The following is a 23,169-nucleotide window of genomic DNA, read 5'->3' on the forward strand; positions in this document are numbered from 1 at the left end:
CAGATAAACATGTTTTATTTACTAAATAGGAATCTTTTTAAAAAAAACATGAACGTACATATTTACTCCCCAAAATTTTAGCCATATATGTTTACAAACATTCCAAGGTCACTTTCCTGAGCCTTCACCATAACGCAGACATAATACACTGGTGTTGTTATTCGTATTGCTGTTCCAAGCACTTGCTGTTCGTTGGGCATAAGTGCACTTCATTGGACAATAAACCGACTGGTTTTTTTTGTTTGTTTTTTGCTTTTTGTTTGTTTCGACTGTTGGCATTCCCGCTCCTGATCAGTGTGTACGCATGTCGGAAATAACACTTAATCCTCTTCGATCTGTAAAGAAAACAGATTAAAACAATAGGTTTCAGTCGTTTCAAAAATATACCTGAAACTTCAAAGCAAAAAAGATGCTAGTTTGTTTTAGCACAGTGTTGACAAACTCTATCAATAAAAACTGGACAGGTGTGGTAAAAATATAACAATAAGCTCATCATTGTATAGGGCATTGTAAATTGTAAAATTGACGGTAGTGCTGCAATCTGATTGGTTGAAAAACGTCGTTAAATCACGAAATCGTTCTGACTAATATGTCCACTTTGAAGCAATACATATCTTGAAAAGTATCTTTTTGCTGTCAATCTCAATTTTGAAAAAAATACGTCATAGCATTCCCGAATGACGTCATTTATGCCTCACATCTGTGAGAATTCATTAGGAAAATTACTTGTTACCTTTGTATCTTACAATGTCGATAAACATTATGTGTTTTCATATTTGTGTGTGTTGTTAAGTATATTGTATCGTAACATTATAATATCTTGATCCTCCGGATTCGAGGAGGCATCCGTGTTTCAAGTAATTGTTCCGTAATCAATAAATGTATCTGTAATTATTTACAAACTATGCTGTCATTAATGTGGAAAATGTGAGATGGAGAGTCGATTCGTCGATTCCAATTGGTCAATCAGAAGTTTCAAATATCAACAACCACCTCTGACTGAAACGACTGAGTTTCGATCGCATCACCGTGGAAGCTAATATTTCAAACAAAAATACTTCTTTCTCAATCATTGTCGGGCGGCATTTTGAAATAATGATACGGTACGGGTGTAGGTTATAAAATGCACATTTGTGATAACTGAGCTCGGTTCCAAATTAAATTAAATGAAATATACAGGTAATCGAACTGTACATTGAAAATATGCTTGTCTCCTAATTTCAGGGGCCACGTGTAGACCAGTCGTCTAAGGCGCCGCAATTCGCTGTGCAGAGCTGCATCCCTTGGGCACGCCAGAAACTTATGATCGTGGGTTCGAATCCCGTTTCGCCCCGATTATGTTTTTAGGTTTGTCAGCACCATACCCGTGCTCGTGGGTTTCACCGAAATGGTAAACGTCAGACCTGCATCACTTCGGGCTTTCCTCCCACATCAAGCTGAAACGCTATCATATAATTGATACACCGTTCAAACCGGCGTTAAAAAGCCAACTCACTCACTCCTTTTCACATGTATTGCTAATTGACCGCGAATATCGGATTTGCAGAATCAAGTCACAATGTAAATCAGTTTCAGTAAAACTCTCATTTTTGAATAGGCAACATGGGATTTGTTAACATTATATTTTCAAGCAATTTCCACCTTTGTATAACTTACTGCGATGGCAAAGCGGGATGGCATGTGTCTTGAGGTGATGGAGAACTTGGGCCCCGGACTCAGCAAGGATGGCGGTGGTGTTCCATAACAAGGACCTGGGGAGTTCTTAATAAAAAAAACAAGAAAGGTAAGAAAATAGCCTTACAAATACGTTAAGGTTAATTCTCACGATAGTGTATGATCGAATTTCATAACAAAGAAGACCGCCTCCGTGGTCAAGTGGTAGAGCGTCCGCCCGGAGAGCGGAATGTCCGGGGTTCGATCCCCGACCGCGTCATACCAAATCAATGTGTGAGCTGATCTCACAACTCACCATTCCAGCGTGGATCGTTGCTCATACTAAGTACTTGTGTGTTTGATAAATCGAAAAAGGTCGTAGTGATGAAGAATGTTACGGACTCGTACATGAGTAGACATTCATTCATTTACTTAGTGCCAACAGTGTTGGAACAATTTCCCGACAACCCCACATACACCAAACCCGCACTCACTCACCGAGGGGTATAAATCACTTTGTCTTGATCCGAATGAGAAGGAGGGGCCACTATCTCTCTCCGATGGGGGTAATGGATTGTAGGTACCTGGCCCTGGGTTCCACATCTAGCAATAAATGGGGTCCATTGGATAAAACCAGACATGAGTAGCACGACAGTGGATCTGTATATTTGTCACCTGTAATCACCAACTGGACAGGTACTGCAATTCCTAATAATATCTGCAATTCACGTTCATTAAAATATTAATGCCACCTATCAATTTTAAGGAATTTTGGCTAAATGTGAAAAAATCCAGTTGATTTGTCGCCGCTATTAAATGTATGTCAGGTATATCACGCAGTGTTTGGAAGATAGGTCCCAGGTGTTTACCACTTTGGTATGACGCTGACAAACTGATATCTACCAGGTTCAACCTGAGATTCGAACCAATGATGCTGGAATCCACGTCTAAAGGACACAGCCCTAACATACGTCACTTAGCAGATAGTCTAACAGTTTCCCCTCACCTTAATACTGTAGACTAAACCCAGCATATACATGACATTGTTCCAGTGTTGAAATTTGATTTATCTGAGATTCATAAGTACGTTGAAAAACATTGTATCAACTTTGTTTCAACAGTGATCTTCGATATGTGAAAGTGTGTGTTTGATGGTGTGTGACCTGGGATCCCTTCCAAGCAATAAACGGGGTTCAGTGGGATGAAAACAGCATCATATTGGTGCTATACATTTTCCCCCTGTAATCAACAACTGAACAGGCAACGAAAGTCTTTAGTATTCTTGTAATTCTCTTCCATGAAAATATTAGGAGATGCTAGAATCCACCCCAAAAGGACGCCACTAAGCAGACAATATAACGGTTTCCCCTACGTTTCATTTGTAACAAAAGGCTATTTACCACTAAAGGCTAAAGGCTGTTTACCACTAAAGGCTAAAGGGTGCTCGACACCAGCCTCTTATTTACTCGCGTTTAAATGGGGATGGGTTTAACATGTTTCCTTCACAGATCTGACCGAAGATGTTCACTCGTTTGGTTCCCAGTGCAAAACAGGTCCTCACTACACCACGCTTTGTTCCATTTGAGCCTATGGGGAGACAAAGGTAACCTTTACCCAAATATTGTCTCCCTGTGGAATTATTTTGCAGGTCATGTCCATGCATCTTCGAACCCGGTTGGGTGCTGCGAGTCGATTGGTTCCCCTTACCGCGTGATTCCCGCCCGTAGGGATTGCCTCCCATGGGGATTCACTGAAAAATGCTTCACAAGTACCATATGATCGTAAGCAATCAGTGAATCATGTGTTGCAATGTGTGAGCTGATCTCACATATGTGAAGGTCGTTAAAGATTATTACGGACTCGGACTCGTACATGAGTAAACATTCATTCATTTACCTCGTACCCAGGTATTGGAACAATTTCCCGACAACCCCACATACACCAAACCCGTACTCACTCACCGAGGGGTATAAATCACTGTGTCTTGATCCGAATGTGAAGCTACAACGAACTCTCTCCGATTGGGGTAATGGATTGTAGGTACCTGGCCCTGGGTTCCACATCTAGCAATAAATGGGGTCCATTAGATAAAACCAGACATGAGTAGCACGACAGTGGATCTATATATTTGTCACCTGTAATCACCAACTGGACAGGTACCGCAATTCCTAATAATATCTGCAATTCACGTTCATTAAAATATTAATGCTACCTATCAATTTTAAGGAATTTTGGCTAAATGTGAAAAAATTACAGTTGAAGTATCGCCGCTATTAAATGTATGTCAGGTATATCACGCAGTGTTTGGAAGATAGGTCCCAGGTGTTTACCACTTTGGTATGACGCTGACAAACTGATATCTACCAGGTTCAACCTGAGATTCGAACCAATGATGCTGGAATCCACGTCTAAAGGACACAGCCCTAACATACGTCACTTAGCAGATAGTCTAACAGTTTCCCCTCACCTTAATACTGTAGACTAAACCCAGCATATACATGACATTGTTCCAATGTTGAAATTTGATTTATCTGAGATTCATACGTACGTTGAAAAACATTGTATCAACTTTGTTTCAACAGTGATCTTCGATATGTGAAAGTGTGTGTTTGATGGGGTTCAGTGGGATGAAAACAGCATCATGTTGGTGCTATACATTTTTCACCTGTAATCAACAACTGAACAGGTAACGAAAGTCTTTAGTATTCCTGTAATTCGCTTCCATGAAAATATTAGGAGATGCTAGAATCCACCCCAAAATGACGCCACTATAAGCAGACAATATAACGATTTCTCCTACGTTTCATTTGTAACAAAAGGCTATTTACCACTAAAGGCTAAAGGCTATTTACCACTAAAGGCTAAAGGCTGCTTACCACTCTGGAAACGCCTGCACGAAGGATTCTGACAGACGAATGACTGTCGGAGTTAATTTTAAAAAATCCAATCTACGACAAAGGCGTGCAAATATACAAAGCAAGTTAGACCAAACCACAGGAATTAAACATGGACGTTCCCTGATGTTCCCAGCTAGGTGGATACGTGCACCGGATCTCGGTCTCAAACGTCATAAAATATTCCAATATTACCTGATCACCTCTTTTCTGAAAATCTGCATTTTCCATACATCCCCTGCGTGACCTGCTTGCCCGTGCTGCATCAGTAGATTGGTCCCTCTTGGGGTTTGACCTTTCAGGTGTAGTCATTGCAGATTGTCTGCAAAAAGGATATTTTTGAATACATCTGAATATAATTTTACGGTTATTAAACACTCAGGTAGGTTATACTAACGGAAAAAATAAACGTGACTCATATAAAGTGGTGTAAATTGTATGTTTTTGAACATAACATCTTATTAAGTCATTTATCTGTTTTATCAATGTTTCATAATAACTAAGTCAATTAGAGGGGGAGATAACTTATGAGTGAGTGAGTTGGGTTTAACGCCGCTTTTAACATTATTCCATTTACATCGCGGCGTGTCAGCTTAATGTGGGAGGAAAGCCCGAAGTGATGCAGGTCTCAGACGTTTACCACTTCGCTGAAACCCACGAGCACGGGTATGGTGCTGACAAACATAGAAACATAATTGGGGCGTACCGGGATTCGAACCCACAATCATAGGTTTCTGGCGTGCCCAAGGGACGCAACTCGGCACAGCGAATCGCGGCGCTTTAGAGCGGAAGGTCCGGAGTTCGATCCCCGGCCGCGTCATACCAAAAGACGTTAAAAGATGGTACTTGTTGTTACCCTGTCTGGCGCTCGGCATTAAGGGGCTAAAACAAGGACTGGTCGGCTCGGAGTCGGTATACTGTGTCTGAGTGGGGTATTCATGTTAAACTACTGTATGGTATCTCAGTGAGCTAGCACTATAAATCGGCATCAGTACGGTCTAGCACAAACACACACACGTACATGCAGGTCGCTATATAAGTGCAATAATCTTGGACGCGACATTAAACCCCATTTCACCTCACCCAATATGTAACCCTCACCTGTAAAACAGTCACATTCTTGTCTACTGAACCTAAGATGCTGTCTACAACAAGTATATACTTTCTTTGCCAGGCAGTTTATATAAATTGTCCTCTTCATATGCAGATCTAAGTTGAGGCTTACATAAACTGGAACCCGGTCATCGGTATAAGGACCTGTACCGAAACGTCGCTATTATAGTAATTATAAAGGACCGCCGCCGAGGTCTAATTGTACAGTTTTCGCCAGGAGAGCGAAAGGTCCGGGGTTAGATTCCCGGCCGCGTCATACCAAAAGATGGTAAAATATGGCACTTGTTGTTACCCTGTCTCGCGCTCGGCATTAAACTGCGACATGATATATTAATGGGCTAGCACTTTAAAATCGGCATCATTCCGATTGTATTCCTTGGCTTCCAACAGCGGTCTCGTAGCTTTAAAGAATATTTTTGAAGTTTATTTTGTATATAATCATATCCAAATGTATGATAAAGAATATTAGTGACACGAAATATTTTTTGAGACTTTTTTATATTTTTTATGATTTTGCCAACTCGGAACTACTCTTTAAGTAACAATTATAAGGGGTGGTGAAACGTCCCTGCGTGTTCAGTAGGGAGGATTTACGTTTCAAGGTTTTCTCTCATCGAGTGACGGGGAAAGAAGATATTTTCACGAGTGGCGTCCCCTCGATGAGAGAAACATAAACTATCCTGTTTATCATATACTATTTGTGTATTTTTCTAATGGAACAGTATAGTTTTTCATCACAAACGTAAACTTGATATTTCACTCGACACATGAATCCTCTATATGTGTAACCAAACTGAACTTACTTCTACTTTGAAGGAAGCCCGGTAGAGAGTGTCTAATCAACTTCAAACCTGTATTGCAGCGGAGGAGGCACGAGACATGTTCAGTATATTCGCTGGGTTAGTACTCCAGGCCATTGTATGCCTCGCCTATATTTAGCGGGCTGTCGGTGACGACCTTAAAGAAATGGGATCGACCAGTCTATGGAAACCTAGAATCGACATTGTCGCGACGTCGCATTGTCGCGCTTTTGTAAAAAACAAAAAAATGATAATATTCAAAGCACGGCAACATGCGACAACACGACATGTGTTCAGAGTTTGGCATTGTCGCGATGTCGCGCTTTGATTAATTGGCTCACTTTTTGCTTGGTTTTGTAAGAACCACAATGCAACAATGTCCCTCCAGGATTCCGTAGAAGTCTGCATACCGTTGTCGGTAACAAAGTGTAATGACGTTGCTCTATGTAACGTCGTCCCTGGAACTGAATAACGCTGTTTGATGTTATGCACTATTTATTGTATTCAATTGTATTCAATTGACTGAAATCAATATCGATCTGTGGAATTATTTTCTGGCGTGATTCCAAAGGTTGTTCTGTCATACCACCACCCGGGTATACATTAACCGCCATTAAAACACGAACGCGGTGACTCAACACAGCAACACAACAAACATGCCCAAGTCATAACATTCGGATTTCTTCTTTGAAAGGGGTCACGGGTGGCCCAGTTGTCTAGAGCGGCACAGTTCGGTGTGCCAGAAACCTATGATCGTGAGATCGAATCCTGATTTGCCCGGTCTGATTCCAGATTTGTCAGCTGTGCGTGTGTGAGTCTGTCTGTGTGTTTGAGTGTGTGTGTGTACGTCTGTGTTTCTGCGTGTGTCTGCGTCTGTGTGCGTGTCTCCTTGTGTGTGTATGTGTGTGTGTGTGTCTAGCTGTCTGTTGTGTGCGTGCGTGTGTGCGTGTGTGTGTGTGTGTGTGTGTGTGTGTGTTGTTTCACTATTCTAATCCGGAATCCTCGCGGGGCATACGTATGTAAAGCCGTTGTTCCTTTTATTATTTTGTATTTGGTTCATACGACTGACAAAGTAAAACGTTAAAGTTGGAAATAAAGTCAGTTTGCTCACTTTTCCATAATTATTCACGAGCTTCATAAAATTGGTTTTACACGGGAGCGAGTTTAGTATTTTATTTATTACTGGCCATTTATAACGTTTTTAGAATTATACTGTTGAGTGTGAATAGGCTGACACATACACGATCCACGGCATAATCCAACTGAGTTTAACACAGTAATACTTCAAGTACGTCAAAAGTTGAAACGTATGAATTTAATACCACCCAACGGTCCACCTTTAGAATTCAGGCATCCGTTCCACAAACATATCGTAGCGTTAAGGTTATCGCAGCTCATATACTTTAACTTAGACCAACGACTGTCGTCGCGCTACCGCACGATCGCCCTGTGGAACAGGGCCTTGCACCTCAAAGTTTACAATCACGTCACAATACCCGATGACGTAATTTTTGGAATTTTGTTCCAAGATCCTTCGGCGTAACAATGCCATGTGACGTCAACCTAGCAACAAGGTTGCTGGGGTCATCGAGTGTGCATAAGCTCCTCTCAGTGATCTATCGTCACCACACGCAATGTTGTTGAATAAGCCAAGGGATGTTGAGAGCTTTCAATATTTGTTCGTGAAACGTGTTCCGAGAGTACATAAGCACGCATTTTGGTATTACACAATGTGTTATACAGCTGTATGTTTATTAAACGGGTGATCTCTTCACGGGCAAGTAATAAGATCTTTGATGTAACGTCTAATAACAGGCTTATAATCACTATATGGAATACGACGTGGTGTCACAGATTTGTTGAAAGCTGCTATAGCTGCTGCATCAGTCATTGTGTTTTCAACGATTCCAACATGGCAGGGTAATCAAGTAAAGATGATGTCGCATTGGTCAGTTGCATAGAGTTACATTCCAAAATATCAAAAATCCGTGGATGAGTCGAGTTGACCTTTTTAGTTCCTGTAAGCATGACAGTGAATCGGAGAATATGACAAAATGCTGCTTGTATAGCCTTGGCATCAGCGGTGAATATGGAGCTATTATCTGGGATTCCAGAAAATATACTTTTTGATCTAACGACAGTGGCACTAGCAGTTCTCATCATTTTGGGTTTGATACGATTTACAGTAAGTAAAGTGCTTTCGGACATTTTGCTATTAGGTATTTAATATATGGCAAGAATGTCAGATGACGATCGAAAATAGGTACCAGAAACTTGACCTCCGCAACTACTTTGATTGGATTGCCGGATAGCAATAGTTCTGGGTTTTTGTGTGGTCTGTATTTTCTGCAGAAATTTATATAAGTAGTTCAAGCTTTGAACAATTTATAACCATTAACAACCGACCATTACGTATTTTATTGAGACACAATTACAATTGCAATATTTCCAGTTGAGATATCAATTTTCTCCAATCGTCTCTGTTTTTCATTTGTTGTAGTGAAATGAGGAAAGAAAATGAGTCTACACCCCTTTTACGCTAGTAAGCAATATTCCAGCTATATGACATCGGCATGTAAATAATCGAACCTGGTACAGAAATACCAGCCGTGGATATTATTAGCAACGTCCCACGCCGTCAGGGTACGATGACATACAATGACATTCCAAGCCTTTCCACCGATTCAGTTAGGTCGCCTCTTCCGACAAGTGAGTGAGTCTGTGAGTTTGGCTTAACTCCGCTTTTAACAGTATTCCAGTTATATCGCGGCGTGTCAGCTTAATGTGGGAGGAAAGCCCGAAGTGATGCAGGTCTCAGACGTTTACCACTTCGGTGAAACCCACGAGCACGGGTATGGTGCTGACAAACCTAGAAACATAATTGGGGCGAACCGGGATTCGAACCTGCAATGGGGGGGTAATTTCTAACCCGGGTCCACACTAGTTTCTCTACGAATGAGTCCCGCAGGAATATGAACGCCAAAGTCTTTTAGTCAGTGGTACCAGGTAATCGTGTTTCGCAACCACTGAAAGGTCGGCCTTTGTCGCAAGGAAGACCCATCTGACTTGTGACACCAGTTACCAAGATTATGTTTTGTCCTTTGGAACATGTTCGTCTTGGCACATGCGTTTGTTTTCGCTGAACGACTTTCAGTGGGGTGAGTCCTGTTCGTCTAAAATAATGCTTGGTTGGATCAACGAAGTCTCTTAGAACTGTTTCGTAAACCGCCAGAAAGCAATTGCAGATAAAAGACGCACTGTAAGCCTGACCTCGACAAATAATTACTGATGCACAAGAATTCCGGCATCAGACACCTGAAGCCTGTCATCTTTTAGGTACGGATGACGACGTCCGCTGATTGAAAACGCTGGTGAACGAGGAACATTGCCTGTGCTGAATGATGGGTAGTATGTACCAGGTCCAGGGTTTTCTGAAGCATATGTAACAGACTGCAAAAGGCGTTCTGTTGTTGAGTCAACAGTTCCGTCAATCTTGCGTTCATTTTCTGGAAAAACTCTCCTTGTCTTAAACTTAACCCGAAATTCTGGTTTGATTTTCTTGTCCGTTAGAGCTTGTGCATTGTGTGTGCTTTGGTAGATACTCTCTTTACCATGTATCTCCTCCTTCCAGCTGGCGACTGTGGCAACGGGGAGCGATGATACATGTCCACCATCATCCTTGTTGCTGTTGTTTAAGTCATCTCCGTGTATTAACATCATCCGGTTGCTGGTGTCTCGACCGCAGATGGAGAATCCAGCACTTCTGGGAGTAGGGATGTTGTAACACGGTCCTGGGTTGTCGTTGAGGACGGTGATTGGCCTCCTCTTCTGTCCTGACGATCTCGTCTTTCTTTTTGGGTCGGGGTAGTCATAGTCGGGCAGGAGCCCCTCCCTCTCCAGGCGTCTCTTCTCAGCCAGACCAGCTTTCTTCATCTCCCTGATGGCGGTCCACCTCGCCTCTGGAGTGGCGCTGGACCATTCCTGGTAGTTCATCTGTTACACAGAGATGAAACAAGAGTAAGTACGCACGGACCTTACACATGATACATTTATCCTATTGGCATGCGTGTTTTATTATCTATCACTCCTATCATTCTCTATATGTCGGCGTGAGGAAGGGCCAATGGTCTGAGGCGCCACACTTTGCTGTCCAGAGTTGCGTCCCTTAGCTGTGACATCATCTGATAATCGTCAGGCTGGAAATCCAGATGTGCCCCGATACTAATACTTGGTTCGTTAGCACTAAACCCGGGCTCGTGGCGTTCACCAAAGAGAAAAACTCAGTGAGAGTTCCACGAGTGATATACAATACTGTTCAAATGGGCGTGTAATACAATTCACGAACACACAGTCGTTTGATTTCTAGATGTATCTGTCCCATTCTTTGTTCCGCTGTATCTCTCTCGCCAAACTTCATATACTTCATATATAGGCAGGAATAGTCCCCGGTAACTCCATACATCGTAAATTAAGTGACGAATGATGGAGATCTGGAGGTTACAATGTTAGACTAGGCTAATTGTGTGCTCATAGTTCAAACACCTGCCAGGGTTGAAGTAAAACAACCAGATATATCTCGTAGATTGATGATTGCTGAATAATTCGACATATACTGCCGACCAAAAGAATGTATACAGTTGAAAATGGACCAAAGAGTTACAAACGTTATCAGAATGTTACTAGGATGAAAACAGTCGGACCCGTGAAGATCCGGGGTAGAATAGGTCTTCAGCAACCCAAGCTTGCCGTAAAAGACGACCATGCTTGTCGTAAGAGGCGACTAACGGGATCGGGTGGTCAGGCTCGCTAACTTGGTTAATTAACGCATGTTATCGTACCCCAATTGCGTGGATCGGTGCTTATGACATCAATCACTGGATTGTCTGGTCCAGATTCAATTATTTACAGACCGCTGTCATATAGCTGGAATATTGCTGAGTGCGGCGTTAAACAACATACAAACAAACAAACAAACAAACAAATACAGCCGCCGAAACACTGCAAACCGACACCCGTATTAAATACGGGTCAAATCACCACCTTATAACCATTTTCTATTTGTTTTATTCAGCCGCCATCAAACATGGGGGTATATTCTCTTTTGCCCGGCAGTTTACATTCTTTCTATCTTTTAATATATCGCTTTCTCGTTTTATCAGTCTTCCCGTTCTGTCTGCTAGTGAGCCCCTCTTACCTTTACTCTGCTTGTTGCTTGTTTATCTCCTTGCCTGTCGTTCTACCGTCTTCAACTGCACAGAGTGTCTCCCTGCTTGCACGACTACCTGGCCGGTACAACAAAAGGACGAGTAGCTGCTCTCGTTCATGTTCAATCAACCGTCGCTATTGTGTACACGCACAAACATTGCGTTGTCAACCTTTAGTAATTTGAGTACTGCGTAAATTGAGCGGTTGAACAACACAGGTAACCTGTCTATTGATCACGTGACATGAATGTCTTTGAATGGAATACAATTCTGCCATGCGCTGGTGCAACGGCGGATCCAGGATTTGAAAAGTGTGTGTGTGTGTGTGTGTGTGTGTGTGTGTGTGTGTGTGTGTGTGTGTGTGTGTGTGTGTGTGCTGACCTGACTGAGGGCCTAAGTTAACATGTAAAGTGTGGAGGGCTGCGCGCACACACCCAAATAGCAATATTCCAGCTATATGACGGCGGTCTAATAATAGTCGATTCTGGACCAGACAATCCAGAGATTGATATCACGAGCCTAGATCCACGCAATTGGGATACGTTGACATTGCATCAACCAAGTCAGCGAGCCTGACCACCCGATCCCGTTAGTCGCCTTTACGACAAGCATCGTCGCCTTTTACGGCAAGCATGGGTTGCTGAAGACCTATTCTACCCTGGATCTTCACGGGTCCTTTTGTTTGGTCGTAATCTGTGTGACTGTACAGAAAGAACACTATCTGTTCGCTGAAATATTCCAGAAGACTTAGTTGGTAGAATTAAATGTTAAAGAAGACATCTCGTCATCAGGTGTAGAGATCGAAAGACACCCACAATATAGTGTGATGGATAAGCTAATAATCATGGTTATAATTCATCAGGAATTATGTAAAAACAATAACTTGTTCATCATCAGTGGAAGATTTGGAGAAGATAAACACCCAGGATGAAATACTTGTAAAGGAGAGAGAGAGAGAGAGAGAGAGAGAGAGAGAGAGAGAGAGAGAGAGAGAGAGAGAGAGAGAGAGAGAGAGAGAGAGAGAGGGTGCGGGGGGGGTATCTTTATTTCCTCCAGATGTCATTCCGAAGATTACATTGAAAATATATTCAATTACACGCAGTTAACACAATAAAAAAAGGCATAAAATACACGCAGTTTATCAAATTCAGATACCTAAATGAAGACAGATAGTCACTAGAAGATATATATCAAAATATGCCTTAGTTTGTACAGATACGAGGCGAATAGAAGTATAATAGTTTCCCAGGTGTGTTGATCCTGATTGTGAGTAAATTTACGTAGGACATAGTAAGTCCTACGTAGGACATAGTAAGTCCTACGTAGGAGATAGTAAGTCCTACGTAGGAGATAGTAAGTCCTACGTGGGACATAGTAAGTCCTACGTAGGAGATACTAAGTCCTACGTAGGTTATAGTAAGTCCTACGTAGGAGATACTAAGTCCTACGTAGAAGATACTAAATTCACCGTGGCCCCACTACGCTTCCGTACAGTTCAGATTGCAAAAACGACCAAGAAGTAAAAGTTTGCATTTATCAATATATGCAGTAATTGTCCAAAGTCCAAGGTTCGAAATAGTAGATTCTGAAGGAGATCTTTTACCAAGACCCTGGACAATGTGTGCAAAATATATTTGCGTGCCTTCCAACAAAACGGGATGTTGACCCGGGATGTCATAGAGAAATTCACATCCAAAAAGGCTGGTTTTGAGTATCATTCTGAGCCATATTTGAAATTGGATGAAGATCATAACTATCTAATCCTAAAGATCTAAGGGAGTTAATATTTTGTCTTGCTTTCTGACAGTACTTTTCAATTCTTGTGTTACAGGACAGGTTATACGTTAAAAGTATTTCCACCATACACCGTAGAGTCAGTTGTAGTAATGTGTGCATTACCAAGTTTACAATGACAGTTATACCCCTTGCGTTTTGCTTTGGTGAACACAATTATTGCACTTTTTGATGGATTATATGTTGGGCCTCACCTTGAGGCATATGCATGTACAATATCAAGGGATGTTTGTAAGGCTCTCGGTGATGCGTTAAAAAGTGTAGTATCGTCAGCAAGCAATACTGTAGGAATATCCATAGTACCATATGCACGAATGACGCGAATGTGCTTGTCTGAGGGCTGTAATGAGATCATTTATAAAAACAAGAAAAAACCAAGCAGAGATTACTCTGCCTTGGCCAACACCTTGTTGAACCATATATCTGTCTGATTTTCCACCTTGGTAGGAAATATAAGCATAACTATTTGTACAACAATTATGTAGTAATTTCCATGCATTACCTCTTATGCCCAGTTTATGTAGTTTGTAAAATGATCCATCGTGCCATATCCTATCGAATGCTTTTTCATTATCTAAGAAAGCTGCAGAGTCTGCAGAGTCCCTTTGTATGTAATACTGAATGCCTTCGATCAAAGTAAATACTGACATAACAGCTTGTAAATACTTGTAAAGGTGTAAGCTTATTCGACTATGCTATTTCAACTGCAGGTACACTTAATTGCAACTTTCTCTCTTCGAGACTTTTATCCTATTTTATCAGATGCTCATTGTCCTATATATCTAAACATAAACAATCGTCAAGATGATACTGCCTGTCAATCAACGCCTGCTATTGACAAGCGCACGGACTCTTCATGCGACTACCGTCTATGCAACAGCAGGAAATCATGTCAATTTCAAGACACTATCAGTGAGTGAGTATGGTTTAACGCCGCTTTTAGCAATATTCCAGAGCAATATCACTGCGGGGGAAACAAGAATTGGCTTCACACATTGTACCCATGCCAGGAATCGAACCCGGGTCTTCGGCGTGACGAGCGAACGCTTTAACCACTAGGCTACCCGACCGCCCCAAGACACTGTCAACACTGACGATGTGGATACAATACTTGATAAACTAAATATGTTTAATTCTAATGTTTACACTAGAATTGTTTATCGGATATTATTGAAAATGTTAACAAGGTTTTTGTTTGTCCTTTGGTGTAAAAAAATGTAAACCCTTAACCCCCCTGTGAAGCGAAGCCCCAAAATATGGTTCGGCAAGAAATATAAAGTTAGTCGAAGGAATATTTTCAATCCAAAAGTACTTTCCATAGCAAAATAAAACGTATGAAAATAAGCAACGTTTATTAAATGTATGTGAGTTAGAGAGTAAGGTTTTTACGCCGCTTTTAGCAATATTCCAGCAATATCACGGCGGGAGACACCAGAAATGGGCTTCACACATTGTACCAATGTCGGGAATCGAACCCGGGTCTTCGGCATAACGAGCGAACGCTTTGACCACTAGGCTATCCGACCGCCTTGAATGGAAGTACACCCTAAATGAGAACTTTACGTAAATGTTATAATCGACACAGAAATACTTTACAAACTAAAAAGTCTTTTAGGAAAAGTCTAGAAAAAGTTGCAACGAGTCGCAGTTACCTCCCATGGCAATATGAATATTTTAAAATTGAGAATAATATTGATAATGACTTTACATAATTGGAAATTCAAGACGCCATTATTAGACTAAAACAGGACAACGCCTGTGGCCCTGATACAGTCGTAAACGAATATATTATAGATCCCCCGAGGTTATGATGCCTGTGTACGTTAAACTTTTTAATACAATTCTAGACACACGTGTTTTCCCTGACCACTGGCTTACAGGTATTATTAGACCTTATTTTTTTATAAAGAGAAAGGATATCCAAGCAAACCGGTAAATTATCGTCCTATTAGTCTAATTAGCTGTCTCAGTAAATTATTCACTGGTCTTCTAGGGTCTAGAATAAACACTTACTTGGAAAATGAAAGCATTCTTTCAAAAGCACAAGCAGGATTTAGACATAAAATATCACATATTCACACTCCATAGCTTAATCGAGTTTTTTCAAAGTATGAAAAAAGAAAGTGTTCCGCTGTCAAGGAGACCGTAGTGAACTTTTTTGTATTTTCATGATTCAAATAAAACTGTTTTATATAAAAAAGACAGACATCACTTAATTGTTTTGAAACTTATTGTAAATTGTGGAAACTAACTGTAAACACTGAGGTCCTTATTTTCGGTGGTGCTAAAATTGACAAAAGAAGGAAATGTATTTTGAATGAAAATTATTTGGATTTTGTGGATGAATATAAATATTTCAAATATTCCAAAGCAATAATAAATTTTCTTAATCTGTTAAAACTCTGAGTGACCAAATAACGAAAGCAATGTATTTTGTCTTACGTAAGCACGTTTCCACAATCTTTCAAAAAAATGCCAACTCTATTTCTTTGACGCGATGGTAAAACCAATACTACAGTATGGTTGTGAAATATGGGCTTATGATCATTGCAAACTAATTAAAAAGGTTCATGTACAGTTTCTTCGAAAATTATTACCGGTAAAGAAAAGCACACCTTTAACATTGCTCTAAGGAGACCTTGGTAGAACCCCACTTTGTCTAGATGTTAAGTTAGTAAATTTCTGGTCGAAGCTTATGTCAGGAAAATGAAGCAAACTATCGTTTGTATTGTATTCAGTTTTGTTTAGAGACTCAATTGTAAATCAATGAACTTATAAATGGTTGTCTTATATTAAAACATTTTTGGATAAATCAGGTATTTCCTATGTCTGGATATCACAGAGTCTTAAAGTATCATATGTCTCTAAAACCCTCTCTGATACATATTGGCAATCTTGGAAAGCGGATATTAATATTTCAAATTCTAGGAAGTGCGCCTCATGTCGTATTTTTAAAATCACATTCAAGTAAACATGAAACGTATTTAATAAGCAATTATCCTTTTAATAGCTATTCTTTAGAACATCTTATCCTATCCGCCTGCCAATAGAAACCGGAAGATGGAATAAAACTCCGTTGATTGAACATTTATGCAAGTTGTGTGATAATTTTGACATCGGAGATGAATTCCACTACATCTTCAATGAACAAAGGGACATGTACAACACTATTCCAAATGACCAAATAATGTTACAACTCCAATTATTTAACCGACCCATAAGATCTCTGTCCAAAAGAAACTGTATAAATGTGTTAACATTACAAGGAAAATTGTAAAAGTTCCGGTTAACCTCTATCCCCCGCAATGTAAAATACTGTTTGTACATCATAATATGCCGATGCACTCGGAGAGAAATGAAGTGCTGTTCTGTTCTGTTCTGGGACATGGCGAGAACAAACAGTGCAAACGATGACGTCAGTTCAAGAACAAACAATGATTTCAGTAATAGACCGGTAAGTATTGTTTTATTATATCGAAATTCATTTTTAAAGTGTTACTGTTCTTCCTGTTATAAAACATTTGAACGAAAGATCGGCAAAAAAAACATTTGAGACCTCGGTTATTTCTGAAATATAATACAGAATTATTTTGTTTGAAATTTTAAATAGACTTGATAGATTGCCTGATAAATAGGAGATTCTAGTTGTATTACGAATATCTTATTATTTTCTCAGTGATATTGTCTGATTAAATAGATATCATTAGCCGAGTGTGTTTTTGTATCGTAAATATGCTGTATCAGGAGTAAGTATTGTATTATGCGGGCCTTTATACGAATGTTTTAATAATCGCTTTATCATACGATACATGATTAAAATAACTTTAGATACTGCACCATGCGTAGGAATATTATGGGAGCGTATTACACTTGCGCTGATAAGATCATTTCTTCTAAAAAGAGTTTTAATCGGTCATTTAGAATACTTGTAAACAATTTACCAAACCAAATCAGCAATGTTATCGGCCTATACGAATTTGTGGTCAGATGGATCACCTTTCTGTTTGCAAATTGGTTTTATTATTCCTGTTAACCATGATTCAGGGATAATACCAGAGGCGAGGAATACTGTTAAAAGCGGCGTTAAACCCAACTCACTCACTCACTCACTCACTCACTCACTCTGTGGTAACAGATGTTAGACCACTGCAAGACATAGAGTATCTGGAAGAGAGCTTTTTATTTATTACTAATCGTTTTCCAAATGGTAAGTTTATAGTATTTGGGGATCTTAACGCCAGGTGTGGAAATCAGTCCGATTTTGTTGTGCATGATGGGAATCGGAATATGCCGAGCTTTATAGGACATAGACTATGTGTCTGATTCCTTTCACACCCCCCCCCCCCCCCACCCCCCCCCCCCCCCCCCCCCCCCCCCAGACGAAGCCGTGGTGATATATGGAATGAATATAGAAAGGAACTCCTAAATTTGTGTCCAACTCATAACATTCACATGTTGAATGGGAGATGTTCGGGTGATACTGAGGGTAGCTTTACTTGTTTTAAAGGAGACGGAGCAAGTTTGGTTGATTACTGTTTATGTTCAAGTGAATTATTTACAAGAGCTATCGACTTTACTGTACGTACACGGTGTGAGTCTGATCATTTTCCAATTGTTATGTCATTGCCAGTACATACTGACCATAGCACAACGGAAAACGGGGCGGAAAAAGAGGATGATAATATATCGTCAGATATACCAAGATACATGGTTTGGAAGGACTCTGTTATTGAAACATTTCGTCAGTCTGTAGCTGATATGTTATCACCTTATGTATTTGACAGTGACAGAGACCAGGTTCCACTTGATATCGAGTCTGCGGTAGAAACTTTAGTTGATGTATATCATATTTGTGCTGAGTCCTGTGGCCTTTTAAAAAAAGAAGTATGGTACTGTTTGCCGGACTAAGGGTAGTAAGAATTGATACGATGATGAGTGTATGAAATTATCTGGCCTTTTGGGGTTATTTAGCATTTTGATATTAAACGATTTCATTTTATATGCGCGTGACACTCATGTGCCTGCACACCACCCCCCACCCCCCACCCCCACCACCCCCCACCCTCCCTGTGGTGACACACCATGCAGTACAAAACAGCACAGTCCCAATCTGCGCTGATATCCATCCACCACCAAGCCCAGAGGACAGCTTATTTAGTATTTTGATATTAAACGATTTCATTTTACCGCGTGTGACACTTGTGTGCACCCTGTCCACCGCCCGTGGGCAACCCGTGACCCACGCATTTGGGGGCGAACAAACTTTTGACCAAAGGAGGACCCTGTAAAAGCTGAAATCGGAGGTAGTGACAAGGAGAGACATTGTTTTGTTGTATTTCCGGACGAAAAATGTTAAAACCTGTTATGTTAGAAAATATGCTGATGTCTTCATTTTTGGTGTGATTTTGTTGGAAAATGTGAGTACTGTTGTGGCCTATCAGAGCCATCTTATTTATACGACCATTGGCTTCTACAGGATGTTTTGCGATGGTGTTAAGAGAATATATGATCTGGGAAAATATTATTGTCATCACAAAGTTTGTGTGATTTGACCATACACGTCTGTATTTATTTATTTATGATGATGATGATGGTGGTTATTATTATTATTATCATTGTTATTATTAGTATTATTATCATCATCATTATTATTATTTCACAATGGATACATTTGTATTTTAATGTGTCTCAAAAGCCAGATGCAATATGTGAGTCTGCAGACTGTATGAAACGTAAACGGGCCTGTTTAAGTGTGAGTATTATCGATGTGAGTGAGTATGGTTTTACGCCGCTTTAAGCAATATTCCAGTAATAATACGGTGGGGGACACCAATATGGGCTTCACACATTGTACCCGCGTCGGGAATCGAACCCGGATTTTCGACGTGACGAGCGAACGCTTTAACCACGAGGCTACCCGACCGCCCCCGAGAGAGACAGGTGACTTAAAGTGTTTAGATTGAATAAAGGTGATAGTAATTTAAAAGCAAGAAAAATATTTTCAGCTGTTGTTCGAAACAAAAAGGTGTTTGTACCTGAATAAAATTAGAAATAGATTGATGGATAATATCAATATTAGTAAACTTTTTAGTTTACGCTTAAGGGATTTTTTCTCTTTTCGACCGTGTATTCCATTGCAGGAATGGTATACTTATTTTCGAAATATGTATACGGGTAGGGCTAATATGGACGATGTCAGTGTTGATCTTGAGGGTATTACAAGAGATGTTGATGCATTTACTGCCGACATTTTGGATTCACCAATTACTCAAGGGAAGGCGGCAGCTGCTTTGGACATTCTCAAAACTTCAAAATTTCCCGGGTATGATAGTATTATTGCCGAATTTTTTAAAGCATTTAAGTGATATTTTACTACCGCTTCTTACTGTTTTATGAAATGGACTTTTTGAATATTGTATTTTCCCAGAATCGTGGTCGATAGGATTGATAGTGTCATTACATTAGGAGTGAGATCTTAATTCTACATCTAACTATAGAGGTATAACAATTTTGAGTGTCTTCAGTAAAATTTATATTTCAGTTTTAAATACTAGATTAAGATTTTGGTGTGATGCGTATGAAAAAGTTTCGGAATCGCATGCCGGTTTCCGGCAGGGTTATTCAGCTATGGATAATGTTTTCATATTACAGTCTGTTGCTGGTCGTCTCTTGGGGAAAAAGAAAGACAAATTAAATGTTTTATTTGTGGATTTTGCGAAGGCTTTCGATTTAGTTAATCGTTCTAAATCATGATAACGCCTACAACACAAGGTATGATTGTGGGTTCGAATCCCGGTTCGCCCCGATTATGTTTCTAGGTTTGTCAGCACCATACCCGTGCTCGTGGGTTTCACCGAAGTGGTGAACGTCTAAGACCTGCATAACTTCGGGCTTTCCTCCCACGTTAAGCGGACACCCCGTGATATAACTGGAATACTGTTAAAAGCGGCGTTAAACCAAACTCACTCACTCACACTACAACACAAGGGAGTTTCGCCAAAAAATGTTGGATTGTATCAACTAGCTTTACTCGTTAAATGAATTGCTTTATCGATATCTGTTAATATGTAAGGCCTCTATGTCACCTCAGCTGCTTCAACGCTATATCTGGGGGCACGGGTGGCCCAGTCGTCTAAGGCGCCGCGATTCGCTGTGCAGAGTTGCGCCCCCTGGACAGAAACCTATGATTGTGGGTTCGAATCCCGGTTCACCCCGATTATGTTTCTAGGTTTGTCAGCACCATGCCCGTGCTCGTGGGTTTCACCGAAGTGGTAAACGTCTAAGACCTGCATCACTTCGCCCTTTCCTCCCACATTAAGCTGACACGCCGCGATATAACTTGAATAATGTTAAAAGCGGCGTTAAACCCAACTCACTCACTCACTCACTCAACACTATATCGACATAAAGAAATCTCATAACGTCACTATATTGTTCCAACTGTGTATTATTTCCCGGTAATAATTTCAGCCTAATACCTGTAGCTGACACCCCTGTCAACGTGAACTTGTTCACCATGTGCAAAAAGTACATATACTCTACCCACGACATATCGAACTGCAGAAGCAGCCGCCTGTTTCATTTCGACACGGGTGTATATTATTCGTGTCAAAGTAAGATCCTACTTACTTATATTGGAGATTTTACGTGCGCTTTCCGACTGCAGCGTATTTCTCACACGGTGTGTAAGATCCTTCCTCCCTTCTTTCTTTATGAGGTAAACGCCGGTTTTTATGTCCGGTTTTTATGTTACTGCCTATTTGCTACTCCATGATGTGAGGTGAGGTGAGGTGAGGTGAGGTTTGGTGAGGTGAGGTGAGGTGAGGTGAGGTGAGGTGAAATGGGGTTTAACGTCGCGTCCAAGATTATTGCACTTATATAGCAACATGCATGCACGTGTGTGTGTAGCTGCTTGTACAAGTCCGGACTGATGCCGATTTATAGTGCTAGCTCACTGAGATACCATGCCGCAATTTAACATGAATACCCCACTCAGACACAGTATACTGACTCCGAGCCGACCAGTCCTTGTTTAAGCCCCTTAATGCCGAGCGCCAGACAGGGTAACAACAAGTACCATCTTTTAACGTCTTTTGGTATGACGCGGCCGGGGAACGAACCCCGGACCTTCCGCTCTCCGGGCGGACGCTCTACAACTAGACCACGGAGGCGGTGCTACTCCATGAAATGAACTGACCAATAGTTTTGTTGTAAGTAAATGCCTTTGGCATTCATAACGAATCATAGCGTCGGACAGCTCCCTACAATTCCCTACCAATAGAGGGGGCACGGGTGGCCCAGTCATCTAAGGCGCCGCAATTCGCTGTGCAGAGTTGCGTCCCTTGGGCACGCCAGAAACCTATGATTGTGGGTTCGAATCCCGGTTGCCCCGATTATGTTTCTAGGTTTGTCAGCACCATCATACCCGTGCTCGTGGGTTTCACTGAAGTGGTAAACGTCTGAGACCTGCATCACTTCGGGCTTTCCTCCCACGTTAAGCTGACACGCCGTGATATAACTGGAGTACCATTAAAGGCGGCGTTAAACCCAACTCACTCACTCACCCTACCAATAGAGGGAATGAATGAACATTAATTTATTGTATGATTTAAACAATATTTATTTCCAAGAAAATGGAACGGGATTGGCGAACAGGTTAAACCTATTTAAACACCTCTCCCTTTCAAAGGACATTTAACAATTAATTAGCTGACACCCCTGTCAACGTGAACTTGTTCACCATGTGCAAAAAGTACATATACTCTACCCACGACATATCGAACTGCACAAGCAGCCGCCTGTTTCATTTCGACACGGGTGTATATTATTCGTGTCAAAGTAAGATCCTACTTACTTATATTGGAGATTTTACGTGCGCTTTCCGACTGCAGCGTATTTCTCACACGGTGTGTAAGATCCTTCCTCCCTTCTTTCTTTATGAGGTAAACGCCGGTTTTTACGTCCGGTTTTTATGTTACTGCCTATTTGCTAATCCATGAGGTGAGGTGAGGTGAGGTGAGGTGAGGTGAGGTTTGGTGAGGTGAGGTGAGGTGAGGTGAGGTGAGGTGAAATGGGGTTTAACGTCGCGTCCAAGATTATTGCACTTATATAGCAACATGCATGCACGTGTGTGTGTAGCTGCTTGTACAAGTCCGGACTGATGCCGATTTATAGTGCTAGCTCACTGAGATACCATGCCGCAATTTAACATGAATACCCCACTCAGACACAGTATACTGACTCCGAGCCGACCAGTCCTTGTTTAAGCCCCTTAATGCCGAGCGCCAGACAGGGTAACAACAAGTACCATCTTTTAACGTCTTTTGGTATGACGCGGCCGGGGATCGAACCCCGGACCTTCCGCTCTCCGGGCGGACGCTCTACAACTAGACCACGGAGGCGGTGCTACTCCATGAAATGAACTGACCAATAGTTTTGTTGTAAGTAAATGCCTTTGGCATTCATAACGAATCATAGCGTCGGACAGCTCCCTACAATTCCCTACCAATAGAGGGGGCACGGGTGGCCCAGTCATCTAAGGCGCCGCAATTCGCTGTGCAGAGTTGCGTCCCTTGGGCACGCCAGAAACCTATGATTGTGGGTTCGAATCCCGGTTCGCCTCGATTATGTTTCTAGGTTTGTCAGCACCATCATACCCGTGCTCGTGGGTTTCACTGAAGTGGTAAACGTCTGAGACCTGCATTACTTCGG

General features: G+C 41.2%; 2 protein-coding genes across 2 annotated transcripts; both read right to left on the minus strand.

Moving 5' to 3' along the window:
* LOC139464524 (uncharacterized) lies at positions 1 to 6,573 on the minus strand. The gene is made up of 6 exons (XM_071246049.1): positions 6,464 to 6,573; positions 4,743 to 4,869; positions 3,615 to 3,716; positions 2,152 to 2,256; positions 1,657 to 1,761; positions 1 to 335 (listed from the first exon to the last, which is right to left on the minus strand). The coding sequence occupies exons 2-6, from the start codon at positions 4,857 to 4,859 to the stop codon at positions 321 to 323; spliced, it is 444 nt and encodes a 147-aa protein (XP_071102150.1). The 5' UTR covers positions 4,860 to 4,869; positions 6,464 to 6,573; the 3' UTR covers positions 1 to 320.
* Positions 6,574 to 9,378: 2,805 nt separating this feature from the next.
* On the minus strand, positions 9,379 to 11,744 carry LOC139464523 (uncharacterized). Its single transcript, XM_071246048.1, has 2 exons — positions 11,655 to 11,744; positions 9,379 to 10,453 (listed from the first exon to the last, which is right to left on the minus strand). Exon 2 carries the CDS (start codon positions 10,451 to 10,453, stop codon positions 9,743 to 9,745), a length of 711 nt encoding a protein of 236 aa, XP_071102149.1. The 5' UTR covers positions 11,655 to 11,744; the 3' UTR covers positions 9,379 to 9,742.
* Between the last annotated feature and the right edge of the window lie 11,425 nt (positions 11,745 to 23,169).

This window comes from Haliotis cracherodii, unplaced genomic scaffold, assembly GCF_022045235.1.
Source record: "Haliotis cracherodii isolate W230 unplaced genomic scaffold, xgHalCrac1.p SCAF_17, whole genome shotgun sequence".
Lineage (NCBI taxonomy): Eukaryota > Metazoa > Mollusca > Gastropoda > Lepetellida > Haliotidae > Haliotis > Haliotis cracherodii.